General features: G+C 33.5%; 1 protein-coding gene across 3 annotated transcripts in view; it reads right to left on the bottom strand.

Moving 5' to 3' along the window:
- Nucleotides 1-15,563: 15,563 nt before the first annotated feature.
- Nucleotides 15,564-20,818, bottom strand: part of LOC105162188 (xylulose kinase 2) — a 31,568-nt gene continuing 26,313 nt past the window's right edge. Inside the window, exons 11-12 of one of the 3 annotated variants that reach the window (XR_016066376.1) lie at nucleotides 19,852-20,413; nucleotides 15,907-16,043 (exon numbers count right to left, since the gene is read on the bottom strand). Coding sequence is in view for 2 of the 3 variants with exons in the window: in XM_011080156.3 (XP_011078458.1) it covers nucleotides 15,811-16,043 (233 nt within the window). In the remaining variant the exon portion in view is untranslated. Of the gene's footprint in view, nucleotides 16,044-19,851; nucleotides 20,414-20,818 lie in introns of all 3 variants that reach the window. The other 2 variants (XM_011080157.3, XM_011080156.3) reach the window with 2 other exon arrangements.

The raw sequence follows: 20,818 nt of genomic DNA on the forward strand, positions 1-20,818 counted from the left end.
GGGGAGCTCTTGATAGAGGAAAAAACCAACTGGAGAAAGAATGAAATCAATGAAAAAGGAAAAAAATGACATTTCAAAAAAAAAAGGTGCTGAGAAAAGAAAGAAATCAATGAAAAAGGAACGGTTGACATTCCAAAACACGAATGTATTGAAGAAGTAAAGAAGCTAAAGAAGCTAAAGAAAAAAAGGAAGGGTTGACTTACCAAATTAGTGCAATGTTGCATTAGTATAAACACTCTATTCATCATTAAGACGAGGGGGAGTAAAAAAAGGGAGAAAAGAAGTTTGTATTAAATTCTAGGGAAAAATATTATTTTAATCCGCTAAATATGTCTAATTTTAATTTTAGTTCGATAACTATATCTATTTTTATTTTGGTCCAGTAACTTATGAAATTGCTTACTTTTAGTCCTCTGGCAAATTATTGGACAATTTTACCCCTATGCAACTTTTGAAAGGCAGTTTTAGTCCATATGCACCAATAGGGATAAAATTGTCCGAAAATCTGCCAAAGGACTCAAAGTAAGCAATTTCGTAAGTTACTGAACCTAAACAAAAATGAACATAGTTATCGGACTAAAATTAAAATTAGGCATACTTAGCGGACTAAAATAATACTTTTCCCTAAATTCTATTATAATAGTGTTGAATTGCACCTCAAGCAATAAAACATAGTTGATCTCCTTTTTTTTTGTACCATCATCTTAAAAGAAAAAATTGTAAATTCATAAGCATTTAGAAATAGCAATATTTTTGACGTCCATAGAATTTTATATAAAATTGAGGGACTAATTAATAATTATTACAAAAATTAAAATAAATTATAGGTTAAAATTAGAATATATTAACACTTGAACAGAGTAAATTGGAGCTCGTTATAATATTTGGGAGTAAATTATATTAATTAAGTAATTAGATAGAACGTAATGGTAATTATTAAAAAAAATAAAATAAAATATCAATAATATATGTATATATACGTAGATTGAGGATATGGATGGTGGGCCATTACCCCACCGCTTCCTCACTTAACATATATATCTATATGTATATTACACAATTAACACCCTCACACATTATCTACACACACAATTTCATTTATTTAAACATCCACCCGCAGCGGTGGAACAGATAAGGAATTTTTATACTTTAATTTTATATTAATTTATATAATTATATTAATTTAATTAGTTCATTTATTAAATATAGTTTATACCGATTGATGTATTGTAAATAATCAAAATATTTTATAAGTTTGGCTATTAAAATTTGTGTTAAATTAAATATCACATTTGAGATAAAAATATTATAATTGCTTAATTAAATTACTAGATTTGTTAGATTTAATTATTAATATAGTTAATTTACTCAATTTCATCGCACTTATTAATCAAATACATAATTATATGTATTCATATTTAATTAAATTATATGATTGCAAGAAATTGATAGAAAATTTATAGAAATATTTGGAAATTATATTTAGGAAATACTAGAAAATTATATTTGAAAAATATTATGGTTATTAAAAATAAAATGAGATTTTTATGATAATTCAATTTGGGGATGTTATTAAGAATGATAATCATAAAGATATGAGGGGGTTGATTAAGTCAATTCTTGGGAGTTAGCTGATAAATTTAATATATACCTAGGAGGTTTATTTATTTAAAAGAAAGTGAAACGGAGGTTTGAAACTTTGATATAAATGAAATATTAAAAGATTGGTGTAAATGTATGAATATTATTTAATATTTTATGTAGCATTTATGATATTCTCAATATATTGATTATACGTATAATATTTTTTTATAGGACGTGATGACAAAATAAGGGGTTGAGCAGCTTTTTGTGTTAACAGAGTTGTTTTAAGATTTGAGGTAAGTATAGCCAATTGGATATATATATATATATATATATATATATGGATTTATATGTGTGGATATTATATATATTGATTGCTTATATACCTGATCGTGAATTTGGATTTATATTTATATATATGGATATTGTATATTGGTTGTTAATATATTTGATCTGGAATATTTGTTGGGTTACCTTAATATCGATGATATTGTTTCCATATGTTATATGTGATTGTGTTATACGGATGTAAGATGAATAATTATATGATCGTATAATTGATTGGCGAATGAAATTGAATGAAAAAGTTATCAATGAGAAAATAATTATTATATAAAAATTGAATGATGAAGTTAGTCATACTGTTGTTGTGAATTGAAATAAAAGATGGTGCTTACCTAGTTGGGAATATAATCAATGGTTTATGTTTATATGATTGCTGATGTGATATAAAAAATAAATAAATGAAGTTAGGTACCATGACGCGTAGGGTATTTCGGATAGCGGGGGATATCTTGTGTTATTAGCTACATACTGGAGTGGTATGGGGTTGTCATGTTTGTTGTGAGTTGAAGAGAAGATTAACCTCAACTCCGATTCTGGTCTTACCATCTGGTACCGGTGGATATGTGGTGTATATGGATGCCTCTAGACAGGGATTAGGATGTGTGTTAATGCAGAACGGAAAGGTAATTTCTTATGCATCTCGCCAACTTAGGACTCATGCCTTCAATTATCCCACACATGATCTGGAGTTAGCAATAATTTATGTATGCATTGAAGATTTGGAGACGTTATTTGCATGGAGAAAAATTTCAAATCTTCACTGACCATAAAAGTTTAAAATATATGTTGACGTAGAAGGAATTAAATTTGAGATAAAGGAGATGGATATAATTGATGAAGGATTATGATTGCACTATTGATTTCCATCTAGGAAAAACAAATGTCGTAGCAGATGCCTTGAGTAGAAAGAGTTCAAGTACATTAGCCAATTTGGGAGTCACAATAAGACATTGCTACTGGAAACGAGATCAATGAATACGAAAATAGAGGTTGATAAGGTGTCAGGATTATTGGTAGCCTTGCAACTTAAGCCAGAAGTTGTGGATCAAATCAAAGAAGTGCATACTCGAGATCCTTGCTTATTATGGATGCTGGAAAGAAAGAAACAGGGTAAGAAACTACATTTTTCAATAACAGCTGATGGAGTGATAGTGAATGGGAAGCGAGTTTGTGTGCTTGGTGTAGATGGATTACAAGAGGGGATTTTGCGAGAAGCACATAATGCACCATATGTGATGCATCTTGGTACTGTAAAGACGTATCGAAATATAAAACTATACTACTTGTGGCAAACAATGAAAAAGGATGTGGTAGAATTTGTGGCTAAATGTATGACATGTTAGCAGGTAAAAAGTAGAACATCAGGCCCCGATAGGTAAGCTTCGACCTCTATCAATACCAGAATGGAAGTGGAAAATGATTACTATGGACTTTGTCGTAGAGTTGTCACATACACTCAGGAAGCATGATGCTATTTGAGTAATTGTGAATAGACTGACGAAATCACTCATTTCTTGCCGATACGATGGTTCTGGATAAGTTAGCTGAGTTGTACATTTTTGAAACTGTGAAATTACACGTTGTACTTGTATCTACTGTGTTAGATAGAGATCCTCGGCTCACCTTATATTTTTGGGGAAGTTTATAAAGGGCGTTAGGTACAAAATTATATTTCAGTACCACATTTCATCCTCAAACTAACGGGCAATCAAAAAGGACCATTCAGACCCTAGAAGATATGATGAGGAACTGTACAATAGACTTTAAAGGCAATTGGGATGATCACCTACCTTTGATGGAGTTTGCGTATAATAACATGTTTCATTCTAGAATGGGTATGGCCCCATATGAAGCTTTATAAGGAAGGAGATTTCGCAGTCCAATCTATTGGGATATAGAGGGATTACGACAACTGAAAGGTCCTAAATTAGTGCATAAAATACAAATAGTTAATAAGTGTTTGAAAGCAGCCCAAGATCCACAGAAAAATTACACTGTTAAATGCCAAAGGGAGATGAAATATGAAGTAGGTTATAAGATTTTCCTAAAGGTATCTCCATGGAAGAGTATATTGAGCAAGCAAGAAAAGTTGAGTCCGAGATATATCGAGCTGTACGAAATTATTGAAAGAATTGGACCACTAGCGTATCGACTAGCATTGCCATCAGAGTTGTCATAGATACATGATGTTTTTCATGTTCCGATACTACGACGATATCGACCTAATCCTAGCCACATCATTCATGAAGCAGAGATAAAGATATCTGAGGAGTTAAGATATATAGAAGAGTCAACGAAGATTTTGGATAAAAGTATAAGAAAATTGAGAAATAAGGAAATACCAACGATGAAAGTGAAGTGGAGTCAGCATTCTCCAAGAGAAGCGACCTGGGAAGTTGAGGAGCATATGAGAGAAACATATTCTTATTTATTCCATTGAACATGTAAGTAGGTTAAATTTCGAGGACGTAATTTTTTTTTAGAAGGGGAAAATTGTGACAACAATAAAATTTTATACATACTTGAGGAATTAATTGTTAATTATTAAAAATTAAAATAAATTATAAGTCAAAATTGGAATATATTAAACTTGAATGGAGTAAATTGGAGCTCGTTATAATATTTGGGAGCAAATTATAATTAATTAAGAAATTAGGTAGAACGTAATGGTAATTATTAAAAAGATAAAATAAAATAAAATAAAATATTAATAATATATGTATATATATAAATTGTGGATAAGGTGGTAGGCCATTATCCTCACCTCCTTCCTCATTTAACACACACACATACATATATATATATACACACACACAATTAACACCCTCACACATTATCAACATACACAAAATTTCATACATTTAAACACACATCCTCGGACGAAATAGGTAAAGAATTTTAGACTTTAATTTTTATTAATTTAGATAATTATATTATTTAATTGCCCTTTATTAAATGTAGTTTATACTAACTGATATATTGTTTAATCAGAATATTTTATGAGTTTAGATATTTAAAATTAGTGGCAAATTAAATATCACATTCGATATAAAAATATTATAGTTGCTTAATTAAATTATTAGATTTATTAAATTTAATTTTTTTTTTAATTTACTCAATTCCATCGGACCTATTAATCAAATACGTAATTATATGTATTGGTGCAATTAAATTATATGATGGCGAAAAATTGATAAGAAGATTCATAGAAATATTCGAAAACTATATTTAGGAAATACAAGAAAATTATATTTGAAAAAGATTATGATTTCTAAAAAACAAATGATATTCTTGTGATAATTCAATTTAGGGATATTAGATAGTTATAAATTAAGTGAATTCTTAGAAGTTGGTAGATAAATTAAACATATACCTAGGAAGTTTAGTTATTTAAATGAAAATAGAATGAAGGTATGAACTTCAGTACAAATGAAATATTAAAAGATTGGTGGAAACGTACGAATATTATTTAAAACTTTTATATAGCATTTATGATATTTTATTATAGGACGAGACGACAAAATAGAGGATTGAGCAGCTTTTTATATTAACAGCGTTGTTTTCAGATTTGAGATAAGTATAGCCAATTGAATTTATATATATGTATTTATATATGTGGACATTATATATATTAATTTCTTATATATCTGATCGTGAACTTGGATTTATATTTATATATAAGGATATTATATATTGGTTGTTAATATATTTGATCCTGGAATAGTTGTTGGGTTACCTTAATATCGATGATATTGTTACTATGTATTATATGTGATTGTATTATACAGACGTAAGACGAATGATTATGTTATCGTATAATTGATTGGTGAATGAAACTGAGTGGGAAAGTTCTCAATGAGAAAATAATTATTGTATAGAACTGAATGATGAAGTTAGTGCTATTGCTGTTGCGAATTGAAGAAGATGATGGTGCTTACCTAGTGGGAACATAGTACATAGTTTATGATGATATGATTGATGAGATGTGATTGATGATTTGAAATAAAACATAAATAAATTAAGTTAGGTACCATGGCATGTAGGGTACCGGGGTATTCGGGGTGGCGAGGAATATCCTATACTGTTAGCTACACACTAGGATGGTGTGGAGATGCCATTTTGTTGTGATGTCTTATGCTGATATTGCTACATATTGGGGGGATAAATAGTGCGGGGATATCTACCATCCATCTAAGAAGAGATTTGGAGACTCTAGCAAAATAAATAAGGGAGCTTTTACTTAGTCAAACTTCCTCTCATTTCAATTACTAGCGAAGTGACCAATTTTTCTCATAGTATTTTGACATTTATAAATGTTACTTGCTTATACAAGAGTGATACAATTAGCAGTTCGTGGATCAAGTTCGCACTTCTCATATTACTCATAGTTTAATCCAACAACACTTTAGTTGGTCCTAAGCACCAAATGCATCAATTTTGTGTTTCAACTCTTAAAAACCAATCCCAAGTTTGGTGATTTCTTTAATTGAAGACAAAAATAGATTTTTATAGGTCAGCTCCATTAGCAACTTAACGATGATTGAGCTCATATTTGATAATAGAGCTTAACAACTCTCCAATCATATATTCTAGTTTGCAGCTTAACTAACGAAAGCACGAATTTCCCATGATCCATCATTAATTTGAAAGGCACCGCGAGGTGCGAGTGGATCGGCCAGGGTAAATTAAAATGAAAATGCAATAAAATTATAATTCCAAGGGGTGTACCTTTGGAGTTTTTTGGCATTCGATATAGTTAATAAAATAAACGACGATAAAATTTATGGGGCTAATGGTTGAATGAAATACGAGAGGTGCATAAATCATAAATCAAGAATTATCTTTGAATTGATTTATTTCAAACTTCCTTCGTTTGATCCGTTCACGCAAGGCTCAACGTAGAAACCCTCTAAAATTGCGTTCACACCACGCCGGAATTGGGATCCCTCAATTCTCTTTGCTAGAAGAAAATTAGGGAGAAAACACACTAAGTGTGTATGAGAGAAAGGGGGGCGGCTGAGTGGAGAATTAAAAAGGAAATTATTTTTCTTGTTTTTTGTTATGTATTCATTAGTTATTCCAAATAACTAATATACATATATACCTTATATGAATGCATTAAAATATGTTTAGGTTCATTTAACCATCCAAAAGGTAATAAAAACCTTTATTCCAAATAAAGGATGACTAACATGACAGTTTCCAAAAGTGATTTTGTTGGTCAATAATTTCCTTTTCCAAGAATTCCCACCAACTTAATTAATGGGTTTGGGCTGATTTTAGTTAATTAAAATACAAGGCTCAATTAATCTTAATTAAATTTAATTTAATTAAAATCCACTTAATTAAGTCCATCATATATTTAATCCAATTAAATATATGAGCTAATAAATCCTTATTAATTAATAAGTCCAACTTATTAAATAATAAGGGTAAGCTCAATATAAATTAATGCAATTAACTTATCCTTGGGATTATCCATCTAATGGATCCCTCTCATATATAAGTAATCCAATTACTTATGGATTTAATTCCCAATTAATTTCTTGTCCCTTCTCAGTGATTTGTGTGTGACTCTTAAAGTTCATCTTTCAGCTAGATTTGGACTAGTGTCAAATAATATTATTAATTAAATCTAATTTTAATTAATAATTCTCGATCAATCCTTGATGAAGAAAGCCCGTCACCATAGGTGGCCGTCTAGCAACGATCTATGGCACTAGAGACTAGGCGAATTTCTGTGTGAACTTTTAGGGTCCTGAGTTCATATAAGTACGGTCCTTCCGTCTACCGTCTCTCGGCCTTAGTCTAGAGCATGAATTTGGGTGTCGGTTTCCATCTTGGACTAGGCGTCTATGCTTAATACTTGAGATCATATTACGCCAAATTGCTCCACATAGGAACCTCTTTTTTCTATTCAAGCAATGACTGTGGCCACAACTTTATAGAGCGTGAACGCATCTCCAAGTGCATAGGAGATACCTCTGTCACCTTTTGATAGGGGACAGATCCTCTTCTTAGAACTCACGGTTCTCGCTACATACTTTGACTGCACTAGACAAGGCTTATGATGACCATGTCTGAGATACGATAACCTCTCGCACAAATCTAAGATAGAGTCATCGCATGCACGTGACTGCCATGATTCCTCAAGTCTGAGGATTACTCCCGTACTATAAGAGCCAGGGACTCAAGTCATACTAACCAAGCCTCCAAGGCTTCCATATGACGATCACCGTGAGTCAGTTCAGTTGATTCGACACCTAGCCAATCAACCCATTAAGATTGCATAGATGTCCCACATCTGTCGCCGATGAAACAAGGCACTCATCAAATGAATGCGACTCTTAATGCAAGTTTCAGTAGGACTCTCGATGCCTAGTCTCGAGGCCTCAACTTGAAACATTTCAGATCGAACCCTAGATAATTGGTTTCATGACCGCTATCGAATACACAGTCCAACTGTTGCAAGGTTGTTAAGGTGGTCTGTAGGCATCTATTGTGACGTGCAAGCAATGCTTGACGTAATTTGGTAAGCACAACAGATACGTTTGCCGAAGACGAATACTTACCATATTCATTAGGACAACATTGCTTAAATAAAGATTGCTTGAATAGTTCTCAAACTGCCAATCTAATTGACTTTTGATCACCCATTCCAACAATCTCCCACTTAACCTTAAAGCCAATTACTCATGTATTCAGATTAAATTGATTATGAGCAATTCGTGATACCGGCTAGGTCTTATGGGTCTACTTTTTCATTTTTGTCTATGTTCTGCAGTCCATTATATAAATCAATTTTATATTATTATATCCCATATATCCTTTAAAATTGCTATACATTCAATTTTACACGATAAGGTTCCTTGTGGTATTCCATTTGGAACTTTTCCTATTTTATCACATTATTATAAATCTCGAATATACGCTCCTTTTGAGATTAAATATTATTCATATGATCCTGGAAGCTACTATTGCTATAGCCTTCCAGAATTAACTCTCCATTTATACGTGTCAAGGGCTCTTCCTCAATCCTTATTAAGGTATTAAAGATAGCCCCTCAACAGCTGTCTGTTGCCTCATTGGTGCACACTCGACAGTCGTTGTTATGCTAAAAAAGCATAAGCGACATCAAGTTCAGTTGCACTGAATAATATTTCATGTTGCTTACAACAAAGACGTAGGGGATGTCAAACATCTAAGCTTCTCATCAATCTACCAGGACTGAATCTTAGATAGCTTATCCCTAGATAGGAATCCAATTCCTATTACGGAGGATTTGATAAACAACGTTTGTGTTTTAGACTTCCACAACATCTTTCTATCATTTTAAATGATCAAAGACGTTTAACATAAAAAATACTTAGAACACAACTGAGCTCCTATTGACCTTCCACTTTGCTCTTGACCAAGTCATGTACCTCATGATCTTGCCGAAACAAGTATACAGGACGTTCAAATCCAGTTTGAACTCCATAGCAGATTTTATTGCTCCAAGCCATTTATCCGAATCGATGTCCTACATCGCTTCTCCTTGTTCGATTTTAGAAACTCATACCTATCAGGTAACCAGAGTTTTTCTGATCGTCCTTTGGAGAACTTAGACATGGTCAGTTAAAATTTTGATTACAAGTGATGTTTCCATTATTCCATAATGAACCTGTATAAATCACACTCTGAGTCTAACTTTCTTCCCACTAGTCCTTTAATGTATGCAAGACCATTCCTCATGCTCAAATTTTTTGTAGGACAAAAATTTGCCAATCCATATCAAATATGATGTCTGGATTGTGACTTAAGAAAATGCCACATTTTACAACTGGACAATTTTTTGATAGTCCACATCCAAACGGCCCAACTAATTCAGTGAAGCACCGATAGAACCATGTCCATTTAAAGTCTCGATTTCTTCCTTACTAGAGACAATTCAACATCGTCTCTTCCGAAAGAATTTCACTGAACGAGAATTTCATTCCCATTTTTGGACGTTTTAAGAACTCCCACTAAATACTCACCTCGATTCCATTGAAGGGTTTGTCTCCATAACCAGTTTGGTTCTCCAGCTTAAGTCTAATTTCTCCAAACTTTCCAGAAGTCCTTAGACTTGTGAACCCTCTACTGGTATTTGTGTATTTAGTAACTTACAGATATCTATTTTGAATCAAATCCAATAGATCGATTTTTTTTACAAGCATCCTTTGTCCTACAAAGTGCTTTCATGGCTCTCTTCCTTCTCAAAAACAATTCATAAGTTCGTAAACTCAAATCATTTATTGCTAGACTCTTTGAATCTATCAACCTACTCATCCTAACTAGAGGGATATGGCCTAGCTCATGCATGTATCTCTGTAAGTTATGCTCTTGATCATCCGTCATTTGTTTTGAGCATGGATAATTCAATTACGTAGTAAGATAATTTAATAACTCAGCAGACTCAAAAGAATCTTTTGTTGATCAAGCTTGTAGTCCAATTTGTCCAACAATTAACTAACAACTTGATCACGCTGGGTTACATAATCATATATTATTTTGACATGAATATTATTAGCTAAATCTATTTAGTCTTATTGCTTTTGCAGTAATAACCTAGTCATTCCTTAGCTTTAAGACCATTTGTCTTAGCGTTCTATTCCTTTTCATTTCTACAAACCATTTGTAAAAATGCTTTCCGTGAGCAAGTGTCCAACACTTGGGAATAAGAATAGTAATCATGTTTACTCAACAAATGCCATAGTTGGTTGAAGGGGAGCTCATGCCGCTCCTTCTTCCAATGCCCTTTGGCAATTTTTATGCAAATATTAGAAGCAAATTTTGACTACTGAACCATTATTCCATTTTTTATTTTACCATCGCCCATCAAGGGGACAGGAGCGCTCAAAGCGCTTCGAGCAGCTGACTTAGCTTCATCCTTCTTTCTCATTCAGCTTCATACTCCCTTGCTTTCGCTTTTGAGGTTGAAGCCTCTAAGTCCAATATCGACGGCGCAGATTCTTCCATCGTTGCCTCATATTGGTCCAACCATTTTATCAACTCATGAAATTATCTTCTCAAGCCCATTTAGAGTTTATGACAAATAGGCCGAAGGAGGGATGAAGGCATCTGAAGGATCTCGTCAACGTATATCTCCTTTCAAGATCAATATTGAGGTAATCGAGCTCTTCCGCAAGGGATAACATCTCAACCCCATGTTTATGTGCAGCCGATCCTCAGTCATCTTGACTTCAAAAAATACCTTCATCGCGGCATATCCAATATGCCAATTTGGTGCCGCATAAAGTTGATTTATGTGAAGCATTTATTGAACAAAGAACATCCAGCTTGTCATACCGCTCATGAGTGACAAAAGCAGGTATGATGCTGCGGATCTTGCGATTGTCCTTATGCTTCAATCCCGAACGTCAAACGTTCCTTAAGCAATGAGTTCCTTTTGCAAGTCGATGGAAGTGCATTTTCCATGACATAAGCCTAAGTTCAGAAATCGAGGATAATCCTCCGATTTTCTTAGTCAATTTTAATAGATAGTGTTCCATTTAAATAAACCTCAAAATAAAGAAAATTAGAAAATGGTATCCTAGACATGCATTATAAATGTAAAGCAGAAAGAACAAGTAGATTATAGCAACATTGAGTTTGAGTTAAGACTCAATCTTTAGTTGTTAACTTTTCCCACTATTTCTAAAAATTCTCACCACTCTCAAGTGGGATTTCGGAAAATCCTTTCTTAGTATGCTTGGGATCCACAAGCTAATTTGTCATGCCCCATTTTTGCGGTTCACATGGCAAAACGCAAAAGCCTCATGGGAGGTATCCAATACCATTTTCATCCCATGAGATTTCCAAGATCTTTTGCCTCACCTCTTCACATGATCCGAACTCCAAGCGAATCATGCTACTCGATGTTAAGCCCAATCCATCAACCAAATCATATCTCAATTGTTGCCCCCCACACCTCGTGAGACAAGAAACATGAGCATATTCCTTTGTTCATAACAATAATGCAGCTTGCCTACCATTCCAAATGTGCCACGACTCATGAGACCACGTTTGGATAGCAATAGCTTCCTATGATATTGTTATGGATGGAAGGTCTGGACAGATCGAAATGCCATTTTGGTCCAAGTCTATTTATGGACTTAATATTGATTATTGTTGGGCTTAACCCATCAATCAAATTACACCTCAATTGTTGCCTCCCACGACTCATGAGACAGAAAAACAGTGAGCGTGTTCCTTCGCTCACAATAATAGAGCAGCTTGCCTGTACTCTAAATGTGCCACAACTCGTAAGACCACACTTGGGCAGTGACAACTTCCTCACTGCATATCGTGGATGGAAACCTTGTACAGATCAAACTATTTTGATTCAAGTCCATTTTGGGCCCTAACACTTCAACTTGGTCTAACGAAAGGAGAGTTAATTACGAGTGGTTTGATCGAGACCTCATCAACAATAAAACATTGCATGCATAAATATCAAATATTTAACGCATTTAAATAAATGCATAGCATGCAATGAAACCTAGCATACCCTTGTTGGATGATCACGAGCCCAACCTATGCGACCTACTGAGCTTGCAGTGAGTCTATGGTTAGTTCAGGGTGGTCCTATGCTATTACAAAATGTTTTACCTATTAACATATAGAGCTTGTGATATGTGCATGGGCCGCCTTCTCTGTGGGCCTCCTCCTTCGTGCACCTTCTTCTCCATGGGCTTGCTTAAAATAAAAATCTCAGTGAAAAGGTCCTATACTACTCTAATCACATTTGAAAAAGAAACCCCGATCAGAATTCGGGGGAGTACATTAAGAGGGGATAGCAAGCCTTATTATTCCAAGGCTAAAAAAGAGGAGGAGGGAGAAAATAAAATCGCAAGGACACATGGACCCACCCAACAAAAGTTAAACGACATACATGTAGTCTAAGGCTCCATGATCATTCATTCACATTCATTCTAACACATAATAACAATTAATCATGCTAGATAAGAAATGAACATCACAAAAATATCGCGATATTCAATATCACAACAAACAATTATATGCAGAAAACAGTAAAGCTCAAAATTTGGAACTCAAATGAATGATTAAGCCTCGTGCATCCAACGCACGCAAATAAACAAAATTAATTAATTAAGCCTCGTGCATCCAGTGCACGCAAATAAGCCAAATTAAATGATTAAGCCTCGTGCATCCAATGCACGCAAATAAACCAAATTAATTAATTAAGCGTCATGCATCTAATGCACGCAAATAAGCCAAATTAATTGATTAAGCCTCGTGCATGCAATGCATGCAAATAAGCCAAATTAATTAAAGCAATTTAATTATAAAAGAATTCAATTTTCTCCAAAATTAAATCAGCAATAATTAATATTTTTTAAAAAATACGCAGAAATTGAAAAATCTACTTTTTTTTAAAAAAAAAGGTGAGAAACAGCCCAGCTGTCGACCGTCAGCAGCAGCAGTGTAGCGGCAGCACTACCTGTGCGCAGCGCCCGTACGCACCCGACGGTCACCCTGTGCACTGTCGGTTGCCAGTGCAATGCTACAATGCCAATTTTTTTTATTTCCACATATTAAAGTGAAATTAAAACAAGTATTTTATTAGAAAGTTCAATTTTCATAAAATACTTAAATCATCCAAAATTTTAAAAAATAAATAAATTAATTTTCACATATAATTATGCATGAATAAGCAAAAAATATACAATGCTTCAAAAGCAATAAAGAACGTATTGTCGTGTTTATTCACACAAAATCATAACCCGTACATCAAACAGGGCTTGGATACCACTTGAAAGGCACTGCGAGGTGCGAGTGGATCGACCCGGGAATGCGCAAGCAAAAGCAGTAATAATAAAATTCATAAATTGAAACAAAAACGCAATAAAATCATAATTCCAAGGGGTGTACCCTTAGAGTTCCCGAATGTTCGATATAGTTAATAAAATAAACGATGATAAAATTAAGGGGGTTAATGGTTGAATGAAATACGAGAGATGCATAAATCATGAATCAAGAATTACCTTTGATTTGATTTATTTCGAGCCTCCTTCGTTTGATTCATTCACGCAAGGCTTCAACGTAAAAACTCTCTAAAGTTGCATCCACACCACACCGGAATTGGGATCCCTCTATTCTCTGTGCTAGAAGAAAATTAGGGTGAAAACACACCAAGTGTGTATGAGAGGAAGGGGGCGGCCAGGTGGAGAATTAGAGAGGAAATTTTTTTTCTTGTTTTTTATTATGTATTCATTAGTTATTCCAAATAACTAATATTACATATATATACCTTGTATATCTAGGTTTATTTAACCATCCAAAAGGAAATAAAATCCTTTATTTTAAATAAAGGATGACTAACATGACACTTTCTAAAAGTGATTTTGTTAGTCAATAATTTCCTTTTTCAAGAATTTCCACCTACTTAATTAATAGGCTTGGGCTGATTTTAGCTACAGGTGCACAATGAGGTGTTCCATCGAGTCGAAAAAAGCTAAAGAAAATATCTTCTCAAGGTTGGGTAGTATGATGGCAATACTGTTTTCTAACTCATGTAGCTTGGCGACATCAAGCGTGGTTGAGCATATGTTTTGAAATAAAAGACTAACCTCCGTTAAAGCACTAGATACATGCTCAGGAAGCATCTCCAGAAAGGCAGTCAGATTAATTTCTGCACGAATATGTGACAGCCGTGGCTCTTCATGTCATGCATCCGCAATTCCGTCATGTCAACGCAGCGGGCAAGGTTAGATGCGTAGCCATTAAAAAATTTAAGGCCACGAATTCATCCAAATATCCTCCTCTTCTATTCTTTCGTCAGGGTATAGACTGCTTTAGGAATAATGTTTGTCTACGTACACTATTTAGGAAAATATTTATAATTAACATGATATAAAATTAATAAAAAAACATAAAACTAAAATAAGTAAACTACAATTAACTTAATTAAACACAATAAAGTATTAAATTAGTCTCTATTACCTGGTCAACCAACTTAAGTGATAATCAACACTAATTGATGGTCCAAAATTTGAGTAGTAATCTACAAGCTAATCAAATGTATATGCACGAAAATCAGAGTATTGAGAGTGTTTGTGGTTAGTATAAGAATTTTTACAATAATTAAAATAAAATAAAAAAATTGACTTTTATAACGACCTTTGAAATGTCCTAAATAGCCGTTGAAAACTAGACTTGACTTATCGCCTCGGCCAAAACCCCGGTCTAACTATGAAATGCTATATTCTTTAGTCGATGTAATTCACGTAATAGATCAAAAAGATATATGCAAGTTTCTGCGTAAATTACATAGATACCCCTCGAAGGGAGGTCAATTTAGTTCTTGCTCTTGAATAAGGAGTGCACTTTTAATTACAACAACCACCACAAAAGAATATACTTGTAATTTATGGAAAAAAAAAAAAAATAACACAATCCCTCTGCAGAAAAAAAACATAATTTAAGGATTGTCGATCTAATTTATCCAAATTTGAATAAATTTTAGAGGAGGTTTGTGTTACGGAAAGTGGTTGTGATATCTCAAATCTAATAGGTCTACCCATAATTTAAACCTTGAAATGAATTTAATCCCTTAATTACTGTGGATGGAAGTATATTTGACGCGATAATTCAAAGCAACCTCTCAATGCATACCACAAGAACACCGAGGACAAAAACATATGGATGTGGTTTGCCTCACACATTCTTGCAATCAATTCTATTTACGTTAGGTGCAAATATATATCCCATTCCACTTATTTTCACACAATTATGTGAGAGTGGCTCAATGGCAACACTCATGTAGTGAGGAACTATCAGAATTACTGCAACAGCTACTGCACTTTCAAGTCACAGCACTACTCACATCCTCAATTTTCAGGTACGTCCCAGTTTCTGTACCAAGTCGTTCTCAATTTCTGCTCTTTTTTTCATCAATAATGAGTACTTAGCAACAAGTTCTTGATCTCCAGCCGGCACTGCTAGCTTACAACTTAGAGATGTTTGCTCCAATTTGTCCATGTACATGCATTCGATAGGCACGAAAGCTCCCCTCTCGTGGCACAACCAACCATGAGCAGCCCTGAGTGCAGCACCCAAAGAAGCTGAGTCTGCCAAGCAGAAGTAAGTGTTGAAAATTTCAAAGAAAATTAAACTTTCCTTCTATTTTCAGTCAACAGATTTTGAGAAGCGTTTTCAGAATGCAAACCCTTGCTATTTCAATGAACCTTATATGAAATTAAAGCTCTGTGAGTCTAGTTTCGAATGGTGCAGATTTCAAATCCATAGAAAATGTCTACAGAAAGTTATAACTATCTTACGGAGGACTACCAGAAACAAACATAATGTTTGGTTTTGTTTTTAACTTGTTTTTGGGTATTTTGTGGAGGTAGAGAGAGAAAAATAAAGATAAATAAAAATAAGTTAGAGATAGTGTGTATGTTTGGATTTGTTTTTGGAGATAATATAAAATAAGTTTGGTATATTTGATGTTGGGTAGTGAGGAGACAAAAAGTACTGTTTATTGTCAAATCATGTCTTTTTTATATATATTTATATATATGTATAAAAATGTATATAGTTTATTTATAAATGAAGAGAGAGAAATTTTAGTTTTGTCCCCCACTCACTGTTATAAAATACCTAGAAACGAGACAAAAATTGACAAAATATTGAATGCCAAACATTGCTTCGATTTTGGGCCATCTCCGAGATGGCCCAAAAACGAAGCCAAACATAATAAAGTATGTTGTTTAGAATTATGTTTTGCATTAAATGTGTTTACGAAAATTTTGAAATTATTATCAGGTTTTTAGGCCTATAAAAGTACTTTGAATTTGATCTTATTCAAAGGAATAGAGAGTAATAATTTAGAGCTAGAATTTCTAAGATATCATCATCTTCTGTCTTCTTCAAAATTGTAGACGCAACACAGCATAGCTTTCAACCCTAAGTGTGTGCAGTTTTTGATTCAGTTGTAGAGAAATAAAGCAGGTCAGTCTTCTTACGTAGTAAGATAGGATGGACTCGTTTCATTTCAATTTTGTGATTTTCATGAGCAATAGCCGTAAAAGAAAATAAGCGTTATGTTTGTTTTTATGTTCAAGTTATCTCCAATACAAGTCAAAACATACTCAATGTTTGCGATTATTCAGATGCGTGTTTTTTATCTGTTTAGCATAAATACATACATATATATATATACACACATATACATAAATATATATAAAAACAGATATGATTTGACAATAAATAGTAATTTTTGTCTCCCAAAACACAGCATTAAAAATATAATACTTACTTTAAATTATCTCCAAAAATAAATCTAGACATACATACTATTTTTAAAACACACTTATTTATCTTTATTTTTCTATCTCTATCTCCACAAAACACTCAGAAAATAAATCCAAACACTATCAAGATGTTTGAAGACTAAACCAAAATTTTCTTAGCACTGTGGGCCTTGGGATATTCAACTAGATGTTCAATGGGAAAATAATTTAAATATTGTCCAAGAAAAAAAAAGAGAAATTATCAAAATACTGTCGTTTGAAAATATTTAATTTTTTAGGCAAAATCGTTCTTAAAAATAATAGTCACTGACAAAGGTAGGAGGAGCGCGGATCTAATACAAGTTCTCGTTGTTGTTCATGGGAAAATGGGCCTGCTTTATAGCAGGTTCTTAGTTTAGTTTTTTGTTTTTTTATATATAATTTATGAATTTTTAGCTATTAATTGATAATAGATATTTAATTATTAATAAATATTTAGTTATTAATTAATAAAATATTATTATTTAATAATAAATTTAATGTTTTTATTCACATTGTGTATAAAAATAATATTGTATTTATTAATTTTGTGTACAAAAAACTAACAACTATCATACAGTTATTTTTAATTGAAGTAACGGTACCAGCTAATTTTTTGCACACAATGTGAAATAAATATTATCCAGTGATGTTTAACTGAAGTTTTGTTCGAAAATCATTTTATAAGAAAAAATTAAGCAAAATCGCAGATGCAGCGCGTGTTGCACGTACATCCCATGACCTAAGGGGGTATTTTGCTCCATTTCCACACTTTAGTGGAGGTAAATTACTATTTTATTTTTTATATGGGGTGTTTTGCCATTTTCAACTAACACAGAAGAATAAATTACAATTTGCCGAATAAAAAAAATATAAATATAATTATTCCTTTTGTGATTCATGAAGAATACTTTTACTGAGAGAAAGATTTGCAAATAACTATCATTCTTAACATAATTTTAGTGGGTATGCATTATGTAGTTTTCTGTCCCTCTTAAGCCCAAGGACCATACTAGAGCATCAACGTTGCCTAAGAGCCAATATAAATGTCCGGGCCACAAAAGGAGAAAATTGCATTTCAGGTACAGTAGTATAGGGTATTGCAAGATAGGTATCACTGTACTTTACATAGATTGAATTTAAGCTATCTTATTTTTATTTTTGTCTCTAAAACTTTCTAAAAGTATCAATTTGGTCCCTGAATTTTTATTTTTATTTTCTGCAGCACTATTTCCATTACTATCCAATGTTCATGCCCAACATTCTTTGAAAATAAAATTAAGCCTCCATAAATTCATATATTATTTGGCCGCTTTGTCGCTGGATATTCCAATACCTCGATTTTACGGACTTCCTCCAACTACACTACTGTAGCAGATGGTTCACTTAGCTGTTTAGCAACAAACAAAACAACCCTATTTCGTTTCCTACCTTAGGGCGTGGAGACACTTCAGAATAGAGACTTAGTAAAATTTTGGGTGGAAAAGTTGAACAAAATCCTTAACTTTATTGAAGAAATCTAGGTAATACTACATAGATATTTGTTCTTCTGTTGGAGGAGAAAACTGTTTAGCCTCTCATATAGAGGGCTATACTATGGGGAAATCCCCCCCATAAAACTAAAAATTTAAAAACTACAAAGATTTGAAAACTCAGAATATTATGCTTTGAAGAGTTGAGGAAAAATTTCGATGATCCTCATTTGTTTTATTGTCTCCTTAATTACGTCCCCCGACTTCAAACACAGATTTCAAACTTGTTTTTTATGACTTCACTTCGTTTGTCTCCCTATTTTTTTTCGATGACATCATTGTGTTCATCATCTTTGCATGCTTTTCAGCTGTTAGTAATGATAACCAGCTGGCTTTCCTGCTTTCTGACTATTGGTTTTTGTCGTCTCTTGCCAACAGTCTCACTTTCGATTGAGGATTCTTTTAGGTGGCTCGAATTTTAGTCCTAAAATAAGGGTTTACCTGCTTTTCACAGCAAGGGCATATATGGTTATACTATTGCCTAACATGCAGCATATTGCATGTCTTTATTCTTGTGGCCAGGAAGCCTTTCTTTCCATATAAGCATTCTCTTTTTCTCGAATAGGCACTCTGCAAGCTCAGTATCTTTCCCTGTCACGGAGTTTAATAGGAATAATCCATTTAACTTATTTGAGAGGATTTTAAATGGATATTTCACTTTGTCCATCTTAGTGAGACATACCCATAGTCCCCAAGCTCTCCTGATAGAAATATCATCCTCACTTATGGCTGATACAAGTGTACCTCGCCTGTGGCAGCCACCATGTTTATCCTTTGCCACTTGATAAAATGAAAGGCTATATGAAACCCTTTTCGTGTGGTTTCTAGAGCCGCTAATATGAACTTTAACTCTAGAATATCGCATCGTTTTAATTGGGAATTGTTTTGCCATGAATCGTAGACCACCCCACTAATCCACTCCTGAAGCTTTGAAATTTTTGGAAAACTTGGTGACATGATATGAACTAAAGCCAGAACTCTAAAATCATATCATTCTCTAACATCTTCTAGTTTAGATCCCTCTAGCATCCATGCTCTATTATATTTTTTGAATATTTTGATAATGGTCTTACCTGAGTTCACTGCTTTGCGAGCAATTAATTTTTTCCACATTCTTTGATAAACCTGCCAAAGCAAAAGAAGATATCAATTCATCAGTATTAGCCCTAGAGGTGTCTGTCATTGGCCTAAAGCTAATCTCTCCCTCTTTGACCCAACGGTGCTATGTTGACTTGCATCATCAGGAGTTCGCACTTCCTATGATCAATTGTTGCCATTTCACCAGAATCTGGCGGTTTTCTTGTGCAATTGATACTTGAATCCGATGCTACAGGTCTAGAGCCCTGTACTCTAAGGGCATGATCAAGGTCATACTCCTTCAACTCGCGAATCATCAACAAGGACAGTGCCTTTCGACTTAGTTCTATCAAGTCGTTCCATAGAGGTAGACGCCAATATGGAACTCTATATCGTGATCTGCATAGGTCAAAGATCAGCTCTTTGTATTTATCCAGCCACTTGGGCATTCATAGATAGCCGTCCAAACTTGTCAAACTCCTCAAGATTTTCTTTGAAGTGCCTCAGCATTAACATGATGGAGTTTGCTTCAAATACCTCCATGTCTTTTCAGAAAATCTGCAAGAACATTCTTGTGAGATTTTATAACGGTAATATTATAACAATAATATTGGGCATTCTGCTCGCCATTTGATAATACGAGCCTTCTCAATTTAGATTCTAATTTATTTTTCAAGAAAACCTTAACATTGGTATTGTCAACTTTTACTGTGAATATTTTAGCAAGTAAAAATACAGGTAATTTCTTAAAAGCTTTCCAAACTACAAAGAACTCTTTCTCGTTAATGTGCTAGACTTGAGCTTGTTGTTTTAAGAACAATCCTCCTGTTATCTACAAGGTTCTTCCCATGCAATAGTCTTTTTCATGAGCACTGCTGCCCATCTACTACCATTGACGTCTGTGTAGACTAGCAATTCATTCTCGTCTAGTGCTATGATAAGCTTTGACATATTACTGCAAAC

The sequence above is a fragment of the Sesamum indicum genome, linkage group LG7 (assembly GCF_026168435.1).
Source record: "Sesamum indicum cultivar Baizhima isolate 11 linkage group LG7, ASM2616843v1, whole genome shotgun sequence".
Classification (NCBI taxonomy): Eukaryota; Viridiplantae; Streptophyta; class Magnoliopsida; order Lamiales; family Pedaliaceae; genus Sesamum; species Sesamum indicum.